Source organism: Camelina sativa, chromosome 12 (assembly GCF_000633955.1).
Source record: "Camelina sativa cultivar DH55 chromosome 12, Cs, whole genome shotgun sequence".
NCBI classification, from domain to species: Eukaryota; Viridiplantae; Streptophyta; class Magnoliopsida; order Brassicales; family Brassicaceae; genus Camelina; species Camelina sativa.
Window position 1 is genome coordinate 9,359,390 of NC_025696.1, and position 27,431 is coordinate 9,386,820.

The following is a 27,431-nucleotide window of genomic DNA, read 5'->3' on the forward strand; positions in this document are numbered from 1 at the left end:
TAAGTTGAGATTTAAATATATTCAATGTTTGAAAGTAGTTATTCAAAGAGGTTTTTCAGAAATTCACTAGCTATATTTAATTGCTCTTTTTACATGTTAGTTATATCTTTTTACTTACTTCACAACTATAGCAAGAATTGCGTTTAATTGACAAATGTTTAAACAATTTTATTCATTACATGCAAATGTTTAAAATTTTATTGACAGGTTTTCAATAAACATTTTTAAAATACAAAAATTTTAATATAAGCAAACCAAATTTTTAATCACAAACCATTATAAATAACATAATAACAAAATAAATTATTACAAATTTTCATCAAAAAAAGTTCGGTCCGCGGTTTTCCGCAGGTTAGTATCTAGTTATATATTAACAATCTAAAACGACACTTATTTTAAAACATACAAATAACTTTAGAATTCTATTTGTGAAACGTATGGAGTATCATAGTTAGATTAAATGCATACATTATCTCACCAAAATATTTTAACCATCAAAACTCTAAATTTAATATCAACTTAAAAACATATTCACTAGTTTATAAATTGTATTATAATCTTATTTTTGGGCAAAAAAATTATATAGAAAAATATACAATTATAAAAATGTCTTACTATTTGGTTTATGAATTTTATTACACGGTTATACACATAATTAAGAACAAATCTGTGGGAGGAAAGACATCCATACTATATACCTATATATTTTTGGGAGATGTACGATCGGCCTAGACAGTGACTACTGATCATTGATACTCTGATAGTTGAGGTCGCGTTTATGAAGTTGTGTTTATTGCGTTTTTTTTTTAAAAACTTTTTTAACCTTTTTTAGTCTTTTGACTTATTTTGTTCAGACCATCTTCAAAAATATTTTTTATATTGTCCATTTTCAAAATACTCATTTTTATGTATAAATGACTAAATTCTAAACTTCAACTACTAAACCGTATCCTTCAAAACTATATCTTAAACGTAAAATAGAAAAGCTAAACTTAAACAAATATTCTAAAAGTTAATAGAAAATATATTGGAGAATTCAAATAGCCATAAATTGTTAAATTAATAAAAAGTGTGCATAGAAATTTGAGAAAAACTTATAGAATAGAAAGAAAAAAAAGAAATTTAAAAACTCTTTTATAAAGGGAGAGATGGAATTCAAAATAGAATATGAGAGGTTTATATTCAATATTAAAAAATTACAAGATAAAATCTAAAAATATGTATATTACTACTAGCGTTTTAATTATTCTTAATTGAAGTTTTGTAAGTTTTAGTCTGCGTTATTTAGTGTATATATAATGTAACAATGTTTCAACGGTTGCAAAGTGTATGAACTGACGATTTAATAAAATATCAAGAGCTTCTATTATAAATTAATGGTACACGAATCTTTCCCACTTTCTTCTAAAGTTTAGGTACTTGTCAGCCTCTCTTTTTCATGTGTTAATAAGAATAACTAAGAAAAAAATGCAACATGAAAATCAAATAAAAAAGGAGAATTATGAGGAGGAGCCATTGGAGGAGGAATTGTAGCCGTAAGGGTTATTGCTTGCCCAATTCCATAGATCCCTACACATCTCCTCTATCCCATACTTAGCCCTGCATTCATTCATACCATACCAAAACAAACAAACTGCGTAAATACAAAATCATTATACTAAAATGCTGTGACTGTTTCTAATATTCAACCCATCTCAATGGTAAAAAATTTAACTGAGAGATTGATACATTCATTTTAATGTGGGCATTCCTATTATTAACTGTTAAATTGTCATTTCTTTCAAGTTCCAACTCTTCTATTATGTTGAAAAAAAATGAAAAAGCTTACTTCCAATTTAGTTCACGTTCTGCCTTTTCCGTCGAGGCGTAAACAACTTCAGCATCTCCAGGACGTCGTCCAGCCATCACCAACGGGATTTTCTGATTGGATACAATCAAAATTTTCAAATCAAATGATCGCAATTTGGAGACTAAAGGCCCAATAACAGCTAAACTGATTAGAGCATTGAGCTACTAAACAAACCAATCGTTGTTTACCTTTCCGGATGCCTTTTCAAAGGCAGCGACCATTTCTAGAACAGATGTTCCATTACCCGTTCCAAGATTGTATACCTCACAACCTGACCATTTCCAAGAATTAAGCTTAGTTCCAATGAGAAATCATGATGAGAGGAGAAACAGAATTAGAGTTTTCAAGATAATCCTTACTGATTTTGAGATCATCTAGCTTACGCAGAGCGGCTATATGTCCATCAGCTAAGTCCATGACATGAATGTAATCTCTTACCTGAAAGACAGATATATATATATATATATATATATATATGTGTGTGAGATAAAATCATAATTCTCCCCACATGCCAATAGAGTACATGAGATTGTAATGTTGATTTGTCAAAATGGTTTCTTGTCTATGGAAGAACATCATAAGATATATACATACCCCTGTACCGTCCTTAGTATTGTAGTCGGTTCCAAAGACAGTAAGGTGAGGTCTCCGGCCAACTGCAACTTGTTGGACATAAGGCATGAGATTGTTGGGAACTCCAAGAGGATCTTCACCAATGTAACCACTAGGATGTGCACCAACAGGGTTGAAGTATCTAAGCAATATGATCTTCCATTCAGGGTCAGAACCATGTACATCCCGGCAAATTTCCTCGATAAAAAGCTTACATAGCACACAAGCAAAGAGTCTGTCAGTCAAATTCATATTTCCTGATCACTACCACCACCACAAGGCGGGGTTATGGTAAAATACTCAGGGATAAAAATGACTACCTTAGTACGGCCATATGGGTTAGTGGCAGAAATAGGAGACTCCTCAGTGCAAGGAACCTCTTTAGGCCAGCCATAAACAGTAGCTGATGACGAAAACACAAGCTGGAAAAAACAGAGCAATCATGAGATCAAACAAGACAAAAACTCAGAAAAAGGAATGCATGTGGGTGAGTAAAAAAAAAACAGAGAGGAAGAAGAGAGAATATACGTTTTTGCAGCCGTATTGAGACATAACCTCCAAAAGGGTAATAGTGCCAACAAGATTGTTATTATAATAGAGCAAAGGCTTCTCCACACTCTCACCTACTGCTTTTAGTCCAGCAAAGTGTATCACTGCATCAAACCTATAATAATTCCCACGTTTCCGTCAAACTTCTATATCCTCCTCCCCCAATTATTACAACAGTCTAAATCATTTTTTTAGTCATAAAAAGAAAAGTTTTTTTTTGTTATATTTACTTTGTTTCTGAGAAAATCTTCTCAAGCGCAGACCTATCTCTGAGATCCACCTGCAGGTAAACAAATCGAAAAAAATAAGAGACCAAATTGACCCAAGAGATTCTGATTTCAGCAAATGAATAAAAAAATTATGATTCACCTTCCCCCAAAGAACATATCACAAATTCCAGACAGATCAACCATGTCAATATATAAATTATTAGTAAAGCATTTAAAGGATAATATAATAGTATTAAATTATCCATCTCACATGGCAGCATCAATTCAATCAATACTTTATTCTGGAATTATAACAGTACACACAAAGTAATTAAGCCACATGGTGTACAGAATTAAAATTTAACAAGAACCCTGGAACCAAACACCATCATCATTATTGGTCGAGCTGAGAGAGAAGGAAACGGAACCTGGTGGAAGGAGAGGCGGTTTCCGTTTTCGCCGGCGAGTTTCTTGACGCGTTGGAGAGAAGCAGCGGAGGAATTGTCGTAATTGTCAACAACGACGGCGGAGTAACCATCGTTGAGCAGTTGTAGCACCGTATGACTTCCGATGTATCCAGCGCCGCCGGTGACCAGAATGTTCTTCGCCATCGTTAACGGAACAAAATGAATAAGAATACTAACTCGCAGAGTTATGTAACTAAAAACTTTGAAAGAGCGTTTGGTTTTTTTTGGGATCGAACGAAGGAGATAAATAAAAGGGGTTTTTGTATTTATAGGAGAGAAGCGGTTTTGGGGTTTGACTGTAAATATATAATTCACTTTCTGAATTCTACGTTTCTTCTAGAGAGAAAGAGAGAGAGCAGGAAGAAGAAACTTTTTCCTACGTGGCATGATTTGGTTTGGGTGCGAATATTACCGGATTGTTCTGAATTGTCTTTATTACCCTTTTACGTTTTTATTTTTTTTGGAAATGTGTATTTTATTATAGGATATAGTTACTCTTTTTTGTTTTTTGGTTTCTTGATGATATTTATTGGTTTCATTTTAAGAAGTTAACAAACGAATGTGGATATATATATTTTCCCAAAAAATTCGGGGTCACGAGGTTTGAGAATATTTTTTGAGTATGCTAGCATTCGAAGATTGTGTTTTATTTATTTTTCTTAACAAAAAGTTGAACAAATAATATATTTTGAAACAATTATAGTAATATTTTAGTTTAGGAAGATATCATATTAAGATTGGTAGCACCGTTGATATAAACTTCTCCAAGAACTTTCCGTGACTCTTGAGTCGGCCATGAAATGTATGATATTCTTATCTTTTCTGTTTCTTTGTTTTCAGTTTTATTGTTTCCTTACACTTCTCGTGTAATATCAATTGACAGAGTGTAGATTTTAGATAGACTTAGTAATATAGTTACTCGGGATAAGTCAAGCAACTAACAATAATCCGTTTTGAGAAGTTTTTGCTTTGTGTGGTTCACTTTCCCAGCTCCGCTTGGTCAACTTAAAAAAATTGCTTAGAGTAAGGCTAAAAAGTCAAATCACACGAGGACTACCACTTTGCGAGTTAAAAATCTTCAAAGTTAATTCATCGAATACAGCGGTTTACGTCATTTTTTTTTATTAATCTGAAGTAAAGCATAGATTAATAACGTGGAATCACAGGAAAAACGAACTACCATTTATATACTAGATGATTGCCAAATTTCTTTATTATTTATTGTGTTTGAAGCAGTCCCCACACTGAAACAACATATGCATAAATTTTATGTCGGTAATATGAAAACGATTAGAAACATGAGGTTAACTAACTACCAGTTATCAAAATTGATTAGGTCACACAAAAGAGTCAGTTTGTAGTCTTTTTGGGCCATTAATATGATCCCTTGATGATAAAATTATTTAATGGAGTTAGGTCGAAAGTCTTTAGCCGCTTCTCGATGGTACTTGCTACTTAGGGCCCGGGACCATATACTTTAAATGTGTGATTAACAGTTTAACTTTGACACAATCAAATCTTCAGAGATTTTATTTGGTTCAGTTTTTGGAATAGGCCATACATACTTAAATCATAATTTATTGTTTTCCTTTAGTAAACAAATTACATCTTCGAAAGAAAGAAAAGTGGAAACTAGTCATATGACAAAACGGAACGAGAGAAAAAGCTCCCAGTTTCTTTCGCCTGAATCAACTGAGGCATATAAATACAAAGTAACGGAAAATGCAGAATTACCAAAAAATAGTGGAGGTGCGGGGAATCGAACCCCGTGCCTCTCGCATGCGAAGCGAGCGCTCTACCATATGAGCTACACCCCCAACCTGATGAGTAGCACGTTACAAATTTATTAGAGCAAAAGTTCTAAGGTGAAATGGTTCCCCTGCATTACTAACCGTCTAACATATAGGGTAGAAGGACATGGATGTGAGTCACGCACACGCGAATGAAACTGGGAACCTTTAATTCAAGCTTTTTCGAGGAGAGGTACTCACTCACGTAGGGGGTATAACATGTAATTTAACAGAAATGCAAGTAACGAATGAAAACCCAAGATTTCACTTCTTATTATTTTCTTAGATGGAATTGTCAGATCCTAACAAGTCATAGATTCACAAAAGAATTACATTGCTTAAAACCCAAAAGCCACAATCTAAACTGGAACGATCCATAAAATCTTTGTGGTTTTCTCAGTGGGGAAATCTTCCGACTCTAGCCCATGGTGGCAATCTTGGAATTTGAACTGTAGCGCCGTACTTGTTAATCATCTTTCTCTGCTCTTTCATGCTTGCGAACCGAGAGTCCAGTGTCTTACTCTTCCATTCTCTGTTTTCTACTTTCTGATCTACCTCATGCCTCTGCAGATAAGAAATTTATTGTTATTAGCCCTCCAAACATTCAGTACAATGCTCTTGGATATACGAGTCACAATAATCAGGCTCATTATTCACACACCATGCATATTTATCAGATCAAGCTTCTATCACATTCAATCAATCCATAAACCTTTTACATACTCCCTACCATCGACAGGCAGATAAAGCTATGGATGCAGAAGGCTAATGCACATATTCGGGTCCCTCCCATAAAGATATGAAAAACAAGAATAAAATTCTGAGGAAGAGACTGTAAGAATCTACTAAGCTAGTCTAATGCAATCTAACGGATAATCATGAATAAGTTACCTTTGCGTTGACTCTAGCCTGTACAGATCTATTTTGAACTGGTGGAGCAATACGCCTGCACAAAATTCAAAAAGGAATTGCTAAGGAACCGAAAAGACATACAGAGACAACCTTTAAGAACATCAGAAACTTGAAGTGCAGACGGTAACTGGCACCAACAGATGAAATGATCTGTTATCGAGTTGTTAACAATAAAAGCTGGATCTCTTCATACATAGAAGGATCAATTATCTAAGGCGAAATCCAACTATCCACGTAACAAAAAGATTATGCAACACTTCACTTCCCAGTCCTAGAGGCGCCCAGACACTGACAAAACTCCAAACCCGCAGTAACTACACAGAAAAACTGCAGCTCTTTTCCCAAATCAACTCACCAACAAAAGTCCTTTGTCCCGTAAAAGCAGCTTATATAAAAGACTATGAGAAGAGAGCTCAAGAGACGACCCCATGTGCAACCAAGAAACAGCTAATATATACACTGATGAAGATCTGGAGGTCTGACTTCATATTTTTCCCAGTAACAGGTTTCTACCAATACAGTGTCACAACCTCAGAGAGCTAGGCTATAATCTTCAGGATGCAGCAAGAAGATCAAACATAACACCTAGGCAGCTGATATGAATGCAAAGGAGTTTCATGGATCCAATGAGGTTATATCAAAGGCCCAGCACGGTATCATATTGATCGACTTGTTAATCTGACAGTAAAAACACCAACTTCAAGCAAAAGCAAAAACTTTATGCTCGACCTAACCACACCCTAACCACCCAAGGTCATATCAAAGGCCAACCAACTCTTGAGACAAACACCGTAGCTCAAATCTCCAATCCAAAATTGTGAACTGACTCCCCCAAGAACCATCATAAACTCAACTACATAAATCTCTATAATTATGCAGTCATTAAACTGACGACCATCTAGTGACCAGGAGCTTAGATAGAAGCCCCTTGGATCAGAAACAATCGAAGATACAAAAGGACTCCAGATTAAGAAACAGGTCAGAGAATTATCCAGCATTCAAGACCTTGACTGATTCGCACTAGTCATCCTTCCACCATGAAAAGCTCTACCACGGACATCAAGTGGAGTAGCAGCAGCGGCTTTATGAGCCATGTTTGTTGTTGAAGGAAACAGATTTCCCTTGAAATTGGACCTTCTCTTGGCAACAGCACCCTGAAAATTATGGGATAAGTCAGAAGTAAAATCCTAACAAAGGAAAACCAATATCCAAATGATAGACAAAGGAGCCAGGACAACAGAGGAGAAGGCTAAAAAGCTAACCTGTCTAACGGAAGAAAGTGAGTTCACATACTTAGACACTTTAGAAGTATCATTTCTCGCAGCACCATTAGAGTTTTGGGTTTTCTTCTGCACAGCAACGACCAGATAAATGACATTGAAGTCTTGGTAAAAACAAGAAGCATGTAATCCAAGACACAACCTATAGGAAGGGTATTATTACCTTTTCCCTCCTTGATTTCTTGCCCCTATTCACATTATTTTTTCTCTTTGACAACTTGATGATATCATCTAAGACAAGATAATATAGATATCTTAATAAGCAATCAAACAACACGAGGGAAACATAATAGAAGCTATGGGAGTTTGTATCATAAATATAACAATACCTAAAGCCATGGCGACTTTCTTCTCAGTAAGGGCAATGACCTCCGAGATAGGTGGAACTTGAGTCTCCATCTGCACAAAAACAAAGCAAATTCTTAAAACGAAAAACACCAAAACATTTATACAACATGTAAGAAATTGTACACTTTTCTTTAAAAAAACATTTGCGCAAATCAAACAAAACGCCGTATACACAAAATGCTATCACAAGAGAATGAAAAAAAATCGAAGACATAGGATGAAACTGAGTCCATGGAACCCTAATCTACAAATGAAATTACAATAAATCCGCAAAAGAACACAGCTAACGAGTCATAATAAATCACGATAAGACTACATTCAACGAAACCATGAGAAGCTAGCGATAAACCCTAATTTAGACAATTCAATTGATCAAAGACGAAGAATCAAAAACTAAAAAATATCGGAACTCGTCAAGAAAAATAGAGGAAAAATCCCAGAGAAGAGGAAGCTTTACCGATTATTATGAAGTCAAAATCTAGAAGAGATGAGAGAAACGAAGAAGAAGATGAACGGAGAGCGAGGTCGAAGCTATCAGAGAGTCTTTCTGAACAAAGAACAAAACGAACGAGTCAACTCGTCCGCTAAAGCACTTCTCTGAGACTTTTATACGAGTTTTTTTCAATCTAATGGAGTCGGCGGATATCAACAAGAAACTAAAACAAGATTGGCTTTTGTACTAATCGGATTTCAAGTCCATATTATGTGTAAGCATTGATCGCCAACGTGGCATAATGTCATTGGTTCCATTATTAGAGAAGAAAACAACAACTAATAAACATTAGCAAACAAATTAGTGTATATGTTTAATGACTTAATCCAATACTAGGTATTAACCTGCGGACCGCAGGCTGAACTTTTAATTTGATGTAAATTTTTGTAATAATTTTTGTTGTTGTTATGTTATTAATAATCTTTTGTGACTATAAATTCTGTTTGCTTATATATAATAAATTTGTATGTTATGAGTGTTTTTTACAGAATTTATATAATATTGTTTTAGATCATGCTTCTTAACTACTACCATCGAAAACTTGCTCACCATAATCTTCTGAATCATCTACATTTTAAAAATGGCATGAACATAGTGATTCATTTACTATTAGTTAAATAAGTCAAGTTCTATGGAAATTATATTTACCACTTGAAGAGTCTGATAATTCACTGTCCCGTATTTTACTTCTATTCACCGGATGGGTACGTCTTCAATGGTTATGCTTTGTTTGAGTTGATCTTTAAGATCCTTTTTTAGCAATAATTAAATATGTTAGTTTTGTGAAATTTTTTCTAATGATAGTATCCAAACATAATTACATATAGATTGTGATGGGGTTTTTCATCTTATTGTTTTTTTCACCTTCGTGTAAATGAGAGAGAAAGAGTATGATAGAGAATATTTTAGGTGCAAGTATATCGGTATTAATTGCACTGACTTTTAGTTTTAAACCAATTAATATTTTTTTAATTAGATGACTAATTGTCTTTAGTACCCTTAATAATTCTATCCTTGTTTGTACTATTCTTAATGATATTTTATTGTAATTTTTTACACATTCTAATGTTAATTTTATATTTGTAATTCTTAATTAAAAGTTTGTTGGTATTTTACGTCTCGATTAAGCATATTAGGGCCTGGGTATGATCATATCAGTAATGAATAAACCGTTATATGCGGCATGGTAAACTATACTTCTAAATTTTCTTTTTATATTATTTTTAAAAATATTAATAGGCATGTGACTAACCAATTAATATTTTTAAAAATTATATAAAAAAAAAAATTTAGAAGTATAATTTACCATGCAACATACGTCACTAAATCTCCAAGACCAAAAGGCCAAAGTACGTCAAAATCTCCAACTCCAAGACCATCATCTCTCTTTAAAAGCTAGCACTGTTTTTCTTATCGGTTATGATTATGAGTTCAAGAACCAAGACTCCGAAGCTATAAACATACGATTGTACCAAATATTTCCCGTGAAGTTCACACTCCGGAGACATATAACCAGATTGGTTAATCAAAATGAGAAATGAAATAAATAATTGGAGACCCAAAATCACAAGCGGTGGAAAAACTTGCTATATGGACTAAGAGCATGACCAGCGGTAGAATTAAAGAGAGTTGCTCAATATATATTGTTTTAATTATTTTAATATAATATTATTATTTATTTTAAAATTAATTCAAAAAAATAATTTACTCTATTAATAATTGGCCAACTGTTCAGAAACATTTTTACATATGCTTATTTAAGAAACATTTTCACTTTCTCTCCTTATTTTTTCTCATACTCTCTTCTTTTTTAATAAGAGAGTAGGAGAAAAAATAGAGGAACTCTATAATAGAGGTGACTTTTGCTCTAATGAATATCTCTATTTTTTCCTCTAAAAAAAAATATTCCGTAGAGATTCCTTTTTTATTTTACTATTAATACATTTTATTTATAAAAGTTGCAAACTAACCCATTTATTTTAGTATTTATGAAACTTTCATAAAATTATGATATTATTTAAACTTTTAGGAATATTGGTGGATCCAGAAGTAATTTACCAGAATATTAAATAATTAGTCTTTGTTGTATTAAAAATAATATCATGGTATAAATAAAAACTAAAATATTTAAGTTATTTATATTTAGTAAGATTTTATCTAAATTTTCTTTTGCAAATAATAGTCTCAAATTTTAAAAATGTTTTTCTATACAAAAACCTTTAAAATTTTTCTATACGAAAACTTTTAAAATTTTTAAACCAAAATATTAAATTTAGTCAAATTTAACTTTATAATCAATTATCCTATTAGTATACAAATTAAAGTATTATTATAATATTTAAATTATTATTAAAATATTTAAATATATATTTTATTTATGGGTTTTGTTAGTAAGATAGTTCAGACTAAAACATGGGCAGGTCATTTAATTATTATTAAACTATTTAAATATATATTTTATTTATTTTGATCATATATATAAAAAGGTTAAAAGTTCAAGGACCATTTTATAAATAAAAAAGTTTAACTCTATTATAGAGGAAAAATTAGAGTTTTCTATTATACTCTAAAATAGAGATGGGTTGGAGTAGATTTTACTCTAAAATAGAGTTAACAAGTAAATATAGAGGTGAGTTGGAAATGCCATAATATTTAATTAGTGAGCATACTCTCACTTTATATATATAAAATATTTTTCTCAAAATATTATATATATATATATAATATTTAATATTTAATAACATCAGTGGAAATAGTCTAACAATCTTAGAGAATTGGGTTGTGTGTGATCAACATCTAAACGGCTCGTAACTTTTCTATCATTATTTGTTTGAACACGGCTTAAACGGCTCATAATTTTTCTGCCCTTTGTTACCCGATTAATAATAGTATAGATTTAAATTAACAACAATCGTGTGATTCGTGACATATAAAGTACATGGGATTAGGATAATCTAAAAATAAAGAAAAAACATACATCTTGTTTATTTTAATGTAGGTGCATTATGATCTTATGGAAGGTTTACTTAAGAATAGGTAGGTGCATTTATGGTCTTATGGAAGGTCTCTCTCCTCTGACTGCTGCTTCCATAACGTAGTAGCGTAGAGAACTAACTTGATAAGGCCGAGAACAACACAAATTCCATTCGATATCAACAAAATCCAATTAAACAACCACTGTCACTATTCATTTTATATATATATATATATATTAAAAAATAAATAAACAAATAAACCACTTACGGCCATAAAGGGATCTAAAGGCAACAGCGCGTATAGAATCCAAACGATCGAATTAACAATTGCAGCGCACTCCGGTTTAGTTTTGATTTTTGAATACCGTTTCCTAGTAAAATATACATGCACGTATGTTAATTTTCCAAAAAAAAAAAATTGTGATATACTATTCAAATAAAAGACAGTTTGGTAAGCTTACCACAACAAGATCAGTCGCATATATGGCTATGTTACTGATGCAACATATAAATCCAATGATTTGTGTACGATATGCAATTGACTTTGATAATGTCAAAACCAAGATCACCAACTGATCGATCCTTCCCCATTCGAACAAATGCTATTATTCACAATGAAATTTTAATGAGAAATATCTTCTTTTCCAAAAGAGTGGATGAAGAAATCAAATTCTGTGTTGCTGAAATTTTTTAAAAATATACCCATTATAATATATATATATATATATATATAAATAATTTCACTGATTTTAATACGAAAAATTAAATTAAAAAAAAAAGCAAAACATATGCAAAATATTGACAAAATATAAGTAATTTTTTTTACGTATGTATTTTTATAACAAATAAAATAGATTCTAAATTATTGTCATGTTAACATTTTGTTAGTTCACTATATAAGTATTCGTGCTATAGCAAATGTTAAATTTTATTTTATACAAATTTTGTATATGTTATATTTTAAAATAAAATTTTAATATGTTGTATTAGTTTATGTTGTGAAGTTATTTCAATAATGTATCTTCTACAGCATGACTTGATTGTCATTATAAGATATAATTTTGTAAATTTAGTTTTTAAAAGCGAGTTATTATATTATGATTAATTTAATATATGTCATACTTTTTGTTTTAATATATTTAGTTTCTTGAAATTCTTTCATATTATAGTGACATATTATTGACTCATGCTATAACAAATCAAATTAGAGTGTTTATAGTTTTTAACTTTTTGATCTATTAAATATTTATGATATTCTTAAAAATATCAAGTTCCAATATTTTTAAAATATTTCAAATTAAGTTAAAAGTTTATTATAGTATATAAAATTATAGAATTCAACAAAAGAAATGTATGAAATTATATTTAAATATTCAAATTTTGACCATTTACTCAGTCAAAATTTAGTTGAATAGATATTTTTTAAAAGAATAATGTTACTAAAAATTGAATATTTTATAGATTGAACAATTTATATTTGTTTTTAAAAATTCAACTTATGGTATATCCAGAAATAAAACTATTTTAATTATAAGAAAATATGATAATTTATTTGTTTCACATAAATAGAATCATATAAAGATGAGAGGTGAAGTATAATGATAAGTAATAAATTAGTATGGTAAGTTAGATAATTAAATATTTTATTTGATGAATAATTTAGTAAAGGAAACTGTTAAACTATATTCCTAATAATTTTAAATGTCATAATATCAGTGAATTAAATTTGAATGTCACAATATCCTAACAAAAATGTTCACCCATAATTTATTATAAAGTCTACAAAAGAAAATCATGTACTTCCAAAATAGTAAAGAAGAGATTAAAAAAGTCTTTTTGTATAAAATTTTAGTATAAGTTCTCAAGTTTTATGTGGGTTTTCATCTTCTTCTTAAACATATAATTCATTATATAATAGTACTCTACTAATACAAATAAAATATTAAAAATATGAAATTTTGTTAGGCCAAACTTTTCACTTCGAACTTCATTTTCTAACAGTCTCAGCAAAATTGATTGATCACTACATTAACTGGAACCATCCAATTTTCTTTTTCAATAATCGATGGTTTCTGACCAAGCATCAGTGTTCGCCTACCAAGCCGCAGTCTTGATCGTTTTGGCCAGCGGTCATCTACTCGGTTTGGATCAGTTTGAGTTTTATTTATTGCTTTGGAAAAGCTGATTCACAAAGTAGTTTACTAGTCTCGAAATTTGAAAATTGTGAACTTGCGAACTTGTGATACAATGAATGTCTTCGTTTGGTGTAATAATATTGACTCAGGATCATGATTTTGGGACAATACATCGTCAAAATCATTTTGTTCAGTGATTATTTAATTCTGATTTAACGGCTGATAAAAGGGAGAAATTAGGATTAGTTCAGTTCTGGCCGTAGATCCACTTCTCAGCATTGCTGGTGTAAGAAACGAGTTCTTCAGGCTTAAACCACAAGCTGATCTCGTCTTTAGCTGTCTCTGGTCCATCGCTTCCATGGATTATGTTCCTGCAATTTCCCAATAAACCAACAAACCAAATCTATAAACTCTGAGAATACAATTCAAACAATCATATAAAATGCAGAATATATATAATGTACCTTCCAACAACAACTGCGAGATCGCCTCGGATAGTTCCAGGTTCAGATTTCTGAGGATCTGTAGCTCCTATCAGTTTACGTCCGTATCTAATCACTCCTTCACCTTCCCATACCTAAACCAATGTTTTTGGATATGAGACCTAAACCACAAACCAAGTCTGTTTATGGTTTCAAAAGTTCGAGTGAGTCCTTACCATAGCAATAACAGGGCCTGAGCTAAGGAAGTTACACAAGCCGTTGAAGAATGGTCTCTCCTTTAGATCATGGTAATGCTTCTGCGCAAAACCCTTCGAAGGAACCATGACTTTGATACCAACTAGCTTGTATCCTTTGCGTTCGAACCGGGAAATGATTTCTGATATCTGGTGAGAAAAGAACCATAGAGTTAAACAACTATAATCATCTATTCATCTTAATAACAAGTAACACCTGAGATCCATAAACAATAACAAGCAAATCCGCCTATCTATTTACCAGTCCTCGCTGCACTCCATCAGGTTTAATAGCGATGAAAGTGCGTTCCATCTAATTAAAACAGAGATATTCAATTAGACAGAGAGACCATGGATAACCTCAAGATAAGGATATAGCTATATGTGTTAGTGATATATTGTATTACCTCTGCAGCAAGTACTTCCTGATCTTGGAGCATGAAGGCTAAAACAGAAGGAAGCAAAATGAATAAGCTGTGTTAGTCATCAAAATCTAAGTAAAACATGAGTAAGAGTAAGTTTCTATAGAAACAAAACAACTCATCAGCTATAAGTCTTGCAGGTATATAGTTCAAAAGCAATTACCAATTCAGAAAAAAGTTGACATTGTTTTCGAGTCAAAAAGTTGAAATGTAATTACGTTTTATTGTATTACCAAGGTGAAAATTTGAGTGTTGTCATACAGAAGATAATATATTCGTGAAACAGTTAGAATGTAAAACCTGCAGCAGGAAGAGCGAGGAGTCCGGTAATCCAGCTCTTAGACTCGAAGCCAGAACTCGATTTCCGAAAGCTGGATGCATACTGTGGGACTTTTCCAGACGCATGCACCACTGTTGCTCCACCAACAGCTCGGCCTTCTGAAACATATAACCAATGTCAAAATGTCAATGAAATATGTTGGGACCTATGTCAATAAAACAGCCTCTTTATATCAATGGAATTCTCAATTATAATCTTAGGTAGGCAAATCAATCATGAGACAGAAACCTGAATATGAGAGTCTAAATTTGTTTATCCAATATTTTCACATAAAATGTGTTACCATGAAGGATTCACTCACAAGAATATCTCTATAGAACCAGCCACATAAGTTTCATGTTCAGATAACAATAAATTTCCTTTTCTTGGGATGATAGGAACACATGTAAAAGATTCAACAGATCACTGATTCGATTCGATTCAATCGAGAAGACGAAGAAAACCGAAGGTAGATTCAGAATTTATTTGACGCATCTATCTACATATATCCTCCCATGAAGTTTATCACATTTTCAGGGAAAAAAAACAGAACAACAAAAAAAGAGAGAAGCAGAGAGAAAATTTACGTACCTGATAAGAAACGACCATTCTTGGCTGAAGAAAGAAGAGACCTGGCTACTCTAGAAGCAGATCTGAAGATTTGGGAGCTCATCTCTCTTATAACACAATGCGAGAGGACTGAGATGAGATGAGTTGTGTGAAAAACTAGGTGCCTCTGAAATGAGAACCTGTTGGAGGATTTTATACCAGCATGTTTCAATCGAACTGGCATGGGTCAGTGTTGGTTCGGTTGGGTCGGATCAGAGAAGGACTTAAAGGGTCAGGATTTATTGCCTATCTAATCACTCTTTTTCCACCTAGTTTTATTGCCTATTCAAGAAACGAATATATTCCAATGTCTTTAGCAGCTAAAAATATTGTAATCACCAATTTAGTAAAAGAACCTTTCATTGACGTGAATTCTACTACAAGTCTACATCTAAAGTAAGCATTTTATATACATAGAAATGAAAACTATACAGAGCAGTGGCCAATCTTCAATTTTATTATAGAGCTTTGCTTGATCCGTTTGGTAACTTTTCTTCTGGTTCAAACTTGCAATCGAGGCGCAATAGTGACAACCATGAATCAACCTAAAATCATGCAAAATCATAAAATGGTCGCGTTCAAATGCTGTAGGATCTCTCAACAACAAAATTTGTTTGTTAAGATGTATATGCAGTTGGTTCACCTGTATTTTAGAGGTGCTTGAGCACTCAAATCTTAGACCTTGACGGGTTAAGATGTAAAAGCAATGATGAGTTTCATCAAATTCCCTAGTGTAGCTAGGTGATGAACCAACTTCTACAATATCCGCCAGCAATGTCGAATCTTGAGGGCTTAAATCTGCAATGGAGAGTTTGAAGAGACAATACAAGAAGAGCGTAAATTTGAAACAAGATTGTAAAAGTTGAAACTTAACTCACCTGTTGACAATAAATGGAAGAAAAGACAAGGGCCTTGAAGGACGACAAACCGAGGAAGCCAGTCGTCTACTTCTGTATCATCTATTGGTGCTGGCTCACCAGGAAGAGCTGCCCAACGCTGAAGTCAAAAAAAAACAAAAAATTGCAAATCTGTGATATAAGATAGGCTAAGTTTGACTCTTATGGATCACTAATATAAGTAATTCAGAGTAAGAGCCTACACTTCGGATAAACAAATAGCCAGATAAACGGGCAGAGCGCAAGACTTCATCCACATGTTCCAACCTATGGAAGGGTTGAAAGAAGAAAGTAAAATAACCGGTTATGATCTGAGTATGGAACAATTTGTGCATTATGACTTACTGGGCTTTGAGGTAAGCTTCTCTTTCTTCCAAATCAGAAAGTTCTGATCTAAGTGACTCTAACTCCGCTGCTGATAGCTCTACCTGAAAATGGGAGAGTGATCAGGAGAAAAATCTCAAACTTTGAAGCGGTGAATCAAAAACAAAGAAGAAAGGTGTGAGAATGGAACCTTCTCTTGACCGTCTGAAGCCCAAGGCAGACGACGAAGAGTGAACAAGTTCAACATAAGTGCTGCTTGTTTCAGTTTTCTACGAGTCCGTGACTGGCTATGAGACCTAAACTAAAGCAAAGCACCCAAAAACACAATCGATGTCAGCTCAAAGATTCCCATTCTAGCATATTGGTGTGCCAGCAAACAAGTTACCTCAGAGAAAGATCCTCCTTTTGCTGCGACTGCGAAGATGATGGAGTATTGTCTTGAGAACTGGGACTAGGAGGACTAAAGTAATCAGGTAATATGTTTAACTTCCTAGGAGTACCATCACCCATGAATCTGAAATTTTGGGCTTATGAAACGAATTCAGAACCTTCCACAAGATGATGAATGAAAGCGTACAGCAAGAGTTCCTTCATTCAAAAATGAAAAATACAGGTTACTATCACAGCTTCTAGAGTACTATCACTAATTCCGTGAATGCACATTAGTGCGCCACTATGACCAACTACATAACTTGATTGATCCCTCAAAAGAAGTCAACGGACACCACAGTTTTTTCCACATATTTTTACATAGTAAACTTGTCTAAGCATGAACTAATCTAAGATTCTGATATAAAGGGAAGCAAATCAGGCAATATGAATGTTAGCATCTCATGAACACTTAAATCTCGCCAAGTGACATGTCTCACAGTAGTATGCTTATTGTGTATCATACAACTAAATCAAGAAGTATCATCACAAGAAACAAACAATCATACCTTTGTATCCTATCTATCTTTCACTGCTGACCCAATTTTTAATAATCCCACTTCACAGATCAAATTTGTTAATCTTCAAAGTTTCTGCAAAACAAATCGGTATTAAAAAAAGAGCTCTTGTTAAGATTATAAAGCTCCCAAAATCAAAAGTTACAGGATCGAATTTTCTGGGAAATAAGCAAAGAAGAAAACCCAAAAAAATTGGAAACCCTAAACCACGAAAGCAATAAAAAAACCTTGAAAAGCACAAGCAATAGTAGAAACTCTGGAAAAAAAATGACGAAAAGATCGACAGCAGAACTTGTTTGAACCTACCTACCTGATCGAATGAGAGAGAGAGCTTGAAGACGAATTAAATTTTTTTAACGAACTCAAAACAAAAAATGTGATTTCTGTTTTTAAAGGAAAGTGTGTTTTTTTTTTTGGTTAGGTGCTTTGGCTGCTCCAAGCAAGACGATAGTAGAAAAAGACGTTTGTACCCCCAGGTTACTTCCGCCAGCCAGCTCTAACCCACACATGGGGGCATTGTTATAGATTCTCTACAATGTCAAAAACTTTATTTAATTAAGGAAAAATGTATGAGATAAACCTGGTCTTCCGATAACTTAGATAGTTTAATTTCAATAATTAATGTCTGTATATATCTTGATCCTATCTTATTATGCTTTTACATAGTACTATTTAAAATACTGTATTTGAATTTGAAAAAGTAAACAAATAATGGAAAGTGTTTTATTTCGTACTGAACATTTTTAAAAAATATGTTGCCAACTATACTAATAAGTATTTGGTGATACCGATGAGTGTGAAGGACAGCCTAAGACAAAAGTGGATGGATGGGGTAATGATGATGATTTGGGAGTATGGGATTCCAATTATTAATGTCGTTGACCTCTATATGCTTTATCTCTTGTTCTTGCAGCCTTTTTCCTTAATTAACCAAACAAACCACATTATTAGCAATTATTCGTTAATCACAAAAAAGAACACATTAGCAATAATCTTTAGTTTAGGCCCATAGTACATTGGTCCAGTTTGAACATATGACAAAGCCCAAATGTTACTACGCTTTCTCCGGTGACGCGTAAACCGGTTCAGGACCAACTAGTAGTGGGAGAGAAGTCATCTAACTGAAATCATCATGATATGTGGTCATTATAACCTAGATTATATAACAAGGCAACAAGCGAATCACAAACGCTTGGTTCCTTCTTTCTCTCTTCTTCGTCTTCTTCCTATCTCCCTCTTAGTCAGCTCTAAACTACTCTGCCAGACGAAAAGAAAATTATGGTGACTTCTTTGATCACTATACCGATTAGCGACCATGATGAGAACTCCAACTTATGGATCTCATTGTTTCAAGTGCTTCCTCCATCAAAGACAACACATTTCTCCTCTCTCTTCTTTCTTGGACTCACTATAATACATACCAGTCTCAAACACAACAGGTTCATCGCTCATTCCGTAAAATTTGCATCAAGATTCATAGTCAAAGCTGTAAATTTACCTTCGATACACACTAATCAAACTGCAGAAATTTTCTTGTGCAATACTATAGATCTGTCGTCCATCTACAACTGCTAGAAAAAACGTCAAGATACACACTAATCAGACTGCAGAAATTTACCTTTGTAATCACACGCACGGTAAATATTATAGTTTTTTCTAGCAGTGGTGGATGGACAACAGATCTTGCATGGCGTCAACTTGAATTTGTTCCATGAACAGACTCATTACGAGAACACTTAGGACCAAAGTTTTGCCTTCCATCTTTCGATTGATTAGTGTTTTGATCGCAAAATATATGTGGAGAGTAAGTTTGTAATGAAGAAATGGTGATGAATCAAGGCCCGCTTAAATACTAGATGGTGTACAATTCGCAACCACAAAATTCATTTAATCTCATCACATGATCTATAGGATCTGTACACGTTGCATGGACCATCTCTTCTCTCAATGGCTACCTTCATGACTGGGAAATTATTTTTTTCGCTCTTTTTAATTTCTTTTTCATTTAATTTGGTTAAATAAGAAGAAAAGACCTCTTAAAATTTGGTGGTACTTATATATTTTGAATTCGGATGCTTAATACAATTCACTACTCCTTGTTAGTTTTGTATATTCATAATAATAAGCAAAGGTTTGCCCCAAAAAAAAAAAACCAAAGAAGTCTAAACACCTCAAAAGTAGACAAGCTTTTGTGATACCCCATTACCAGTTCTTGCTCGATCCTTAAATTTTTAAGAATACAGCTAGATGATGACAAACTGAATTAGTAGACAAAAATCCAAAAAGTTGTTTACAACGTGTTTTGTGTTTCGATATTATATGTTGGGACCAAATGAATGCTTGCTGTCTTATAATATACTACTAGATATTCACCCGCGATACATCGCGGGACTATTTTTCATAAAAATATATAATTTGTTTTATTGATTAACTATATATAACTAATGTTTAATTTGTATTTTTTAAAATTTACAACCTTACAAATATAGATATATAAGATAGTATAGAAATTAAAAAGTATTTTGTTTAAGATTTATTGTTTTATATTATTGTATAAGTGTATAACATACAATTAAATAAGTAGTGATTTATCGTAGGAATATATTGTGTGTGTTTTTTTTTAATTTACAGATAGTAGTATTTTTATTATTTTAAATTGTTTAGATATATGTACATGATAATTTTGTATTGTAGTTTTGTATGTTTTATATATATAAAGAATCAGTTAACTTTGTTGTCAAAAAAAAAAAAATCAGTTAACTTTAGTATATAGAGTTTTGTTGTGAAATACAAATAAAAGTTGTTAACAGTTATTTGTTGGGATTGACATGAATTCCACATTATTTTTCTTTTAATAACCTTTGGGTATTAAAATGGACCCAAGATGTGTTTATATAATTTGTTTAGAAAATGTTTCTATGGAGAAAATATTGTTTTGTAAAATTGAAAACTTAATATTAATTAAATTTATTATAAACTTAATATTTAATATTAAAGGAAGTGGTTCCTATTGTTTTGGAAATTTTAAAGGATGAGAAATCTTGTTTCCAAAAATTAAAATTTTAATATAAATAAATTAAATAAAAAATAAATTAATAATTAATGCTAATGGCATACTTGTAAATATATTCCAACTCCAGGATTTATTTACTAAGTGTCTCAAAAAATGTATATATAGATATTTATTCTGATTCATTTATTTTTCAACCATGCCATTTTTTAATATATTAATAGAAAATCATTATTATCAAAAGGGCGAATTTGTACCATAACCAAAACAAAAAAATCAACCCAACTAACATTAAAAATTAAGAGAGTAACCATTGGCTAGTGTAAAATGACAAGAGAGGGGTAATTGTGAGTAACACACGCATTTTAAAGAAGTGTTGGAGTATGAGATATTTTTTATCTATTTATTTATCTGATTAAATAATTTATACCTTTTTAAATTTTGATTTCATATATTTTTTTAACAGAAATAATTAAAATTTTGAAATTTATCATAAAAAGTTAGAATTGTTTTTCTACATTTGACATAACTTGGATAATTAAAATTGGATGTTGAAAATTTGAAATGATGAATAGTTTTTATAATAAGAACAAGTTATACTAAGGGCATCAAGGGGAACACTTTTGGGTGTTCTTAGAGTAAAAATATTATGAAAATAATGTAAGATCATTAGTTTAGATCTTTTGTTAAGAACTTTGTTATTGGGAGAACATGTTTAAGATCATAAAATTTAATAATATAATAATCTTAAACATATTACATTTATAAAAACTTTAAAAATAACATTTAAATTGCAAACTTGTAAAACTTTTACTAAAATTCAAAATACAATACCAAACTTTTATGAAACAAAAAAAACATTAAAGATAAAAAAAAACAAACAAACATATTACTCAATTAAAGCACACAAACATTTTATTTAATTAATATATAGTTTAATGTCCAAATTTATTCCATATATTCTCAATCAAATCCTCTTTTAATTTGTGAAAAATTATTTGCAAAAAATTGTATCCATTCACAGTTTGCCACGTCAGCTTAAAACTGAGCCAAAATCAGTTCTACATCAAGAACCAAAAAAGTGTTCTAAACCCACTATTGATTATTTTTCTAATTTTTTTGGGTTTAGAACACCCTTGGTGTTCTCCCTATAAAGATGGCCTAAGAGTCTAGGACTAAAGTATATGATCTGCAAGATTCAAACTCAACTATATATATATATATATGTATATGCAGTGTAAAAAAAATGTGAATAGTGAATTTTGAAATGAAATGTTATAAAAAATAGATACGGTAAATGAAATAGTATAGAAAAAATAAAATAGTATGGAACATAAACTTAAACACACACAAAACGCTATACATTAAGCGATACAACAAACACAACCCAATCTACTGTGTTAAATGGTAACCGTAAGAGATAAAACATAGACAACTCAAAAGATGAAATTTAACGCATAACAAAAAAAAACGCTATACCCTAAGGGATACAACATAGGCCACCCAAGCAACCATGTCAAACGCTAATCATAAGAGATAAAACATAGACAACTCAAAATATGAATTAAACGCATAACAATAAAAATCGCTATACCCTAAGGGATACAACATAGGCAACCCAAGCAACCATATCAAACGCTAACCATAAGAGATAAAACATAAATAACTCTAACGACCAAAATAAACGCACAACAAAAAGAAGTTATACTCTAAAAGATACAACATATGCAAACCACATCAACTGAGTTAAACACTGATAATAAATGATATACTCTATAAATCGTTCATATATTTATAATTATAATTCAATTTATGTAATTTGAAACTTGAGAAATATATTTTTTTAAAATGGAATAGAATGTTATTTTTCTCTATATATTATGAATATTTTTTTTATTATTAATTTATGAACTAAATTTTATCTTCCTAATATCTTTAAATCACTGTACCATAAAAATAAAAATATGTGGTTTTAACTGAGTTTATGAAATCAAAACAGTGTGTTAAAAAAAATTATTGCAAAATATGAAAGAGTAGGAAGAAAAAAAAATGAGAATAGATGAGAGATGACAAAGATATATGTCTATATAGAGAGAAAATACATGCATATACAGTTTGCTGGGCGAGTGGAACGGTTAATTTGGCAAGAGGTTAGAATTGTCATTATTATATATATTATAGAGTATATGATCTTTTCATGGTTAGAGAGGTTAGCTAGTGAATTATAATTTTTTTCTTGATTATTGCTGCCAATTTCCCTTATCAAAATATTGATGTGTCGCTATCGAAGAGGTAGAGATACATTTTAGCTATATAAGTACATTTTAGGTTCTATCATTTTATTTGTACTTATTTAAATTGTTATTTTGTAATGTTATTCCTAAATAATTCACAAAACTCAATTAGCAAAACCAAAGAAATCAACCAAAAACATAATATTTTATTGCCATTAAATCTACAACAAATCAATAAATTTACTATAATCTCTCAAACTCTCAATGATACAGTCGATTTTCTAAAACAAAATAATATAGAATCCATAAAACTCCTAAAATATCTCATAGATGTCTCTACATAATAAATTATTCCTAAATAATGTGAAAACGTGTTTTAAAATAAGATATCTCTACATAGTAAATTCTTCATAAATATTTAAAAACTTATTTACAAAGTTAATCCCTTTAAAATTTCCAAAAATAACATTATTTCAGATTTTGTTTTCTAAATAGTTTACATTCCATTCTAACTAAAAAATTTATAGCAACTGTCTAGACAAAAATAATTGATTCGTTTAGAGACTACGGAAACAAGAAAAAGATGTTGAATAGTCGTTTTTATTGATTAATGTATCGAGCTCAAATACAAGAGTTTAAGACACAACGAGTTTAGGAACCCTAATCCTCATGGGATTTGGGTTTGAGTAACCGTCTCTTCATGAGATAAGGTCGTTCCCAATATTCTCTCCATGAGATTGAGTCAAATATTCTCTTGATAATGTCGTAGCAAATCAGAGTCAATCACAAAATCAGTTACGCTCTTTATTGACTCGTTGTTTGTCACAACGGCCCGAATTGGCTCGATGTTTGTTGTGTTGGCCCGTATTGGCTTGATGATTGCCATTACGGTCCGTATTGGCTTGATGCTTACCGTTACAGCCCGTATTGGCTTGACGCTTACCGCTACGGCAGGTATTGACTCAATGTTAACTGTTACGGTCGGTATTAACTCAATGTTCTAGAGAATGCATAATTCTCTATTATTTATAGAATATATCACAATTATAATAGAATTTATCTATTATAATTTATATGATTAAAATTATGCCTAACAGCAACCAATATGGAAACAAAATCTTTGATTTTTAACGTAAGAAGAACTTCAATTCACATTATTTATATATTATAATTAATATATATAAACTTAACAAAATTTTAAAATATTATGAATAAATAAAATGAAAAAAAAATATAATAATATATAATGTGGTTAATATAGTAGATAGATTATAAATAGTACATGTTGGAATTAATAAAATATTATTAAAATTGTGTTAATACAGATTAAATCCTTATTTTATTATTTGTCAACATTACTAACACTAAAATATTTGGCATATAATATTCTTTATTTACAAAACATCTAATATTTAACAACTAAATACAACACAAAATATAAATATGTTCCGGCATACTACGGGTTAAAATCTAATTACTTGGTAATACATATAGAACTGCATGTCATTCTATTTTTCAGCAAAAACAAATTTTAAAAAAAAATATTTGTCTGGGATTCCAATTATGAATGTCGTTGACCAATATGCTTTTATCTTGTTCTTGCAGACTTTCCCCTAATTAAATAAACAAACCGCATTATTTGCAAATTATTCGTTTAAATCACAAAATATCACAATCGCGATGTGATTGATTTAGGCCCATAGTACATTGGTCCAGTTTGAACTCAAAGCCCAAATGTTACTACGTTTCCTCCGGTTACGTGTAAACCGGTTCAGGTCAAACTAGTGGGAATAGATAGAAGAACTCATCTAACAGAAATCATGATATGTGGTCATTATAACAAGCGAATCACACACGCTTGGTTCCTTCTTTCTCTCTTTCTTCTTCTTCCTATCTCCCCCTCTTAGTCAGCAGCTCTAAACTACTCTGCCAGACGAAAATAAAATTATGGCGACTTCTTCGATCACTATACCGACCATGAGAACTCCAATTCATGGATCAAAATTTCTAGGCCAAACCCATCAATTCTCAACTCCAAACCGGTCGATGTTCCCAAAGCAGCAAACAAACGTTCATCAAGTAAAGGCCATGGGTAAGTTCAATCTATGGGAAGTGATGGGAGGAAGAGGACTATGCAACGGAGAGAAAGGTATCGAGAAGGAGCTCAAGAGGAACATTGAAGAGGAACAAGAGACATCAAAGGCTGAGAACGAGAACGAGACAGAGGAAGAGAGCGATGACACCAACTTGTCATTTAAAGTACCTGAAGACGGTTTTGAGAAAGAAATGATGGGTCTCACAGGAGGATTTCCCGGTGGCGAAAAGGGATTGCAAACCTTCATTGAGAAAAACCCACCACCTCCACCAACACCACCACCCACAAAACGAGGAAGTGATGTATCCGCAGTTGCTGCAGATAAGAAACCAAAAGCGCCAGAGCTACCACTTCTCATGCCGGGGATGATCGCTATAGTCAAGAACCAGAACAGTCCTTATCACATGTATTGTGGGATTGTGCAGAGAATCACAGATGGAAAAGCTGGTGTCTTGTTCGAAGGAGGAAACTGGGACCGTCTCATTACATTCAGGCTTGAAGAGCTTGAACGAAGAGAGAAAGGTCCACCGGGTAAGAATCCAAAGTCGTGTATCCTTGAGCCTTTTATTGAACAGATTCAAAAGGAGGAAGCAGCACCATAAGTGATCTTTCCCTTCTTCTCTGTATGTAAGTTCCTGTGAATGTATATGCAACGAGATCTCTGACTGGTTCTAGAAGATCTTCATCATGTGATATAAAAATGAATAAACGATGAAATTCCAAACATACAGAAATAATAGTGAGTGGAATGCACCCAATCAAATGGTGAATCTGTATAAAAGTTAAAAACTTTTAAAACAGCAAAACGGAGTTATATAATTGTATCAAGGGTTGTGTTGTAAACATCAACCATCAGTTTCTTCTATATTCTTGGTAAAGATGAAGAAAAGGTCCACCATTTCTCTTCAACAGATCATATTCAAGATCAGAGGCAGCCTCCCAACTGTAAAGATTTGCAGAAAAGGAGAAGTAAGTCAGAAACGGCACAAAAACTATCGCATAATAATGCAGAAAGAAACTCAAATATCGTTATTTTGGTCCATAAACTTAGTACTTGGTGTCATGATAACACCATCATAAAGTGTAATTCATATATGTCCATGAAGTAAGTTAGTAACTTACCAAAATGGCTTCCATCTCTTCGTTTGAAACAGGAGTACGCTTAGGCTGGGATGATGCCTTCCCGCCTATAGTCTTTGGGGCGTTCAAACTGGAGAAGAACAATGTATCTGCTTCATTTGCCACCACCTGAGTCTTTCCCTCCGAAGCTGCAAAATTCACAAAAACAAACTCTTAATACCAGCAAGTAAAAATGTCAAAGTTCATGAAGACTTCCATCAACAAACAGATCAATATCAAAACCAAAAGCTAAAACATAACAACTTCCACAGCGACTCAGGATTTGATTCAAAAAAATTGATAACAGACAAAGGATTAATGGCTAAACAAATCTTGTGTATCCTTAAATCTTAGGTATCTACAACACTGAATGATTCCTACGGGAATAGATCTAGGATACAAACAGATACTATCTCAGTTCTGATTCGTTACTATGGAAACCCGTACACAAAATTCTCGAATCGATGAAACGTAGACACGAAGAACGATATAAGATTCAGCATAGGATTTTTTTTGAGGTAATAAAAAAAAAACCTGAAGGGTTGAGATGACGCTGTGGGAATTTGATGCGAGGGATCCTCTTCAAACCTTGAACTACGTTCATCTTTCTTCTTTCTCTCTCGATCTTTCGCTCTCGTCCGGAGTTAGTAGTACCCAAAAGGAGAATGTTTTAGACGGCGACCGGAAATTTTCTCTGTTTTAAGACTTTTTCGAACCTTCTTTAAAGGTGGGCCACATTACGGTCGTAAGGCCCATTTAAGCATATGACCTACTTATAAAAGCCCTTCCCAATGGTTAATTTATGTCGAATATTCCTCTCTACCAAAAAAACCAAACTAGGAATCTTTTGTTTTTTCTTTGACACAATCCCATGTTTTTGTTTTGAGTTTTATGAGTACGTAAAACACAAAGAAGAGAACAAAAAATGTGTAGAATGGAATCATATGTAATATAATTATGGGCAATTCTAACAAATCAAATATGGAGGAAAATTTTGCTAACTGTTTTTCTTTTATGTATTTTCAGTATTGCTTACAAAATAACGGAATTAATGAATTTAAAATGCAATTTTGCTAATTGTTTTTCTTTTATGTATTTTATTTTTCAGTCGCATAATCACTTCACCATTACACTGACAAATTACACCCATCCGTAAGTTAT

General features: G+C 32.2%; 6 protein-coding genes and 1 non-coding gene across 9 annotated transcripts; 1 reads left to right on the plus strand and 6 right to left on the minus strand.

The window, feature by feature from the left end:
- On the minus strand, nucleotides 1,325-3,971 carry LOC104731073 (UDP-glucose 4-epimerase 2). Its single transcript, XM_010450336.2, has 9 exons — nucleotides 3,648-3,971; nucleotides 3,241-3,290; nucleotides 2,990-3,125; nucleotides 2,782-2,883; nucleotides 2,444-2,671; nucleotides 2,209-2,287; nucleotides 2,038-2,120; nucleotides 1,829-1,920; nucleotides 1,325-1,599 (listed from the first exon to the last, which is right to left on the minus strand). Exons 1-9 carry the CDS (start codon nucleotides 3,828-3,830, stop codon nucleotides 1,500-1,502), a joined length of 1,053 nt encoding a protein of 350 aa, XP_010448638.1. The 5' UTR covers nucleotides 3,831-3,971; the 3' UTR covers nucleotides 1,325-1,499.
- On the minus strand, nucleotides 5,431-5,503 carry TRNAA-CGC. Its single transcript has one exon. It is a non-coding gene; the product is annotated as a tRNA-Ala (tRNA).
- On the minus strand, nucleotides 5,719-8,670 carry LOC104731074. Its single transcript, XM_010450337.2, has 7 exons — nucleotides 8,474-8,670; nucleotides 7,998-8,067; nucleotides 7,832-7,899; nucleotides 7,651-7,737; nucleotides 7,394-7,542; nucleotides 6,368-6,422; nucleotides 5,719-6,040 (listed from the first exon to the last, which is right to left on the minus strand). The coding sequence occupies exons 2-7, from the start codon at nucleotides 8,065-8,067 to the stop codon at nucleotides 5,873-5,875; spliced, it is 597 nt and encodes a 198-aa protein (XP_010448639.1). The 5' UTR covers nucleotides 8,474-8,670; the 3' UTR covers nucleotides 5,719-5,872.
- LOC104731077 (nucleoside diphosphate kinase IV, chloroplastic/mitochondrial-like) lies at nucleotides 13,620-15,855 on the minus strand. Its single transcript, XM_010450342.2, has 7 exons — nucleotides 15,628-15,855; nucleotides 15,018-15,155; nucleotides 14,703-14,740; nucleotides 14,558-14,608; nucleotides 14,278-14,445; nucleotides 14,084-14,196; nucleotides 13,620-13,990 (listed from the first exon to the last, which is right to left on the minus strand). The coding sequence occupies exons 1-7, from the start codon at nucleotides 15,827-15,829 to the stop codon at nucleotides 13,867-13,869; spliced, it is 834 nt and encodes a 277-aa protein (XP_010448644.2). The 5' UTR covers nucleotides 15,830-15,855; the 3' UTR covers nucleotides 13,620-13,866.
- On the minus strand, nucleotides 16,018-18,165 carry LOC104731075. Of its 3 annotated transcripts, none has more exons than XM_010450338.1 (9): nucleotides 18,123-18,165; nucleotides 17,804-17,887; nucleotides 17,251-17,453; nucleotides 17,056-17,161; nucleotides 16,887-16,969; nucleotides 16,745-16,808; nucleotides 16,524-16,641; nucleotides 16,289-16,443; nucleotides 16,018-16,190 (listed from the first exon to the last, which is right to left on the minus strand). In XM_010450338.1, the coding sequence occupies exons 3-9, from the start codon at nucleotides 17,373-17,375 to the stop codon at nucleotides 16,104-16,106; spliced, it is 738 nt and encodes a 245-aa protein (XP_010448640.1). In that variant the 5' UTR covers nucleotides 17,376-17,453; nucleotides 17,804-17,887; nucleotides 18,123-18,165; the 3' UTR covers nucleotides 16,018-16,103. The 3 variants fall into 3 exon arrangements, with proteins under 3 accessions (XP_010448640.1, XP_010448641.1, XP_010448643.1); XM_010450339.1 differs by having other exon boundaries at nucleotides 18,119-18,160; XM_010450341.2 differs by lacking the exon at nucleotides 18,123-18,165 and adding an exon at nucleotides 18,040-18,090.
- LOC104731079 (NAD(P)H-quinone oxidoreductase subunit S, chloroplastic) lies at nucleotides 24,877-25,877 on the plus strand. Its single transcript, XM_010450344.2, has one exon. The coding sequence runs from the start codon at nucleotides 25,004-25,006 to the stop codon at nucleotides 25,751-25,753; it is 750 nt and encodes a 249-aa protein (XP_010448646.1). The 5' UTR covers nucleotides 24,877-25,003; the 3' UTR covers nucleotides 25,754-25,877.
- On the minus strand, nucleotides 25,840-26,959 carry LOC104731078. The gene is made up of 3 exons (XM_010450343.2): nucleotides 26,805-26,959; nucleotides 26,274-26,419; nucleotides 25,840-26,094 (listed from the first exon to the last, which is right to left on the minus strand). The coding sequence occupies exons 1-3, from the start codon at nucleotides 26,872-26,874 to the stop codon at nucleotides 26,077-26,079; spliced, it is 234 nt and encodes a 77-aa protein (XP_010448645.1). The 5' UTR covers nucleotides 26,875-26,959; the 3' UTR covers nucleotides 25,840-26,076.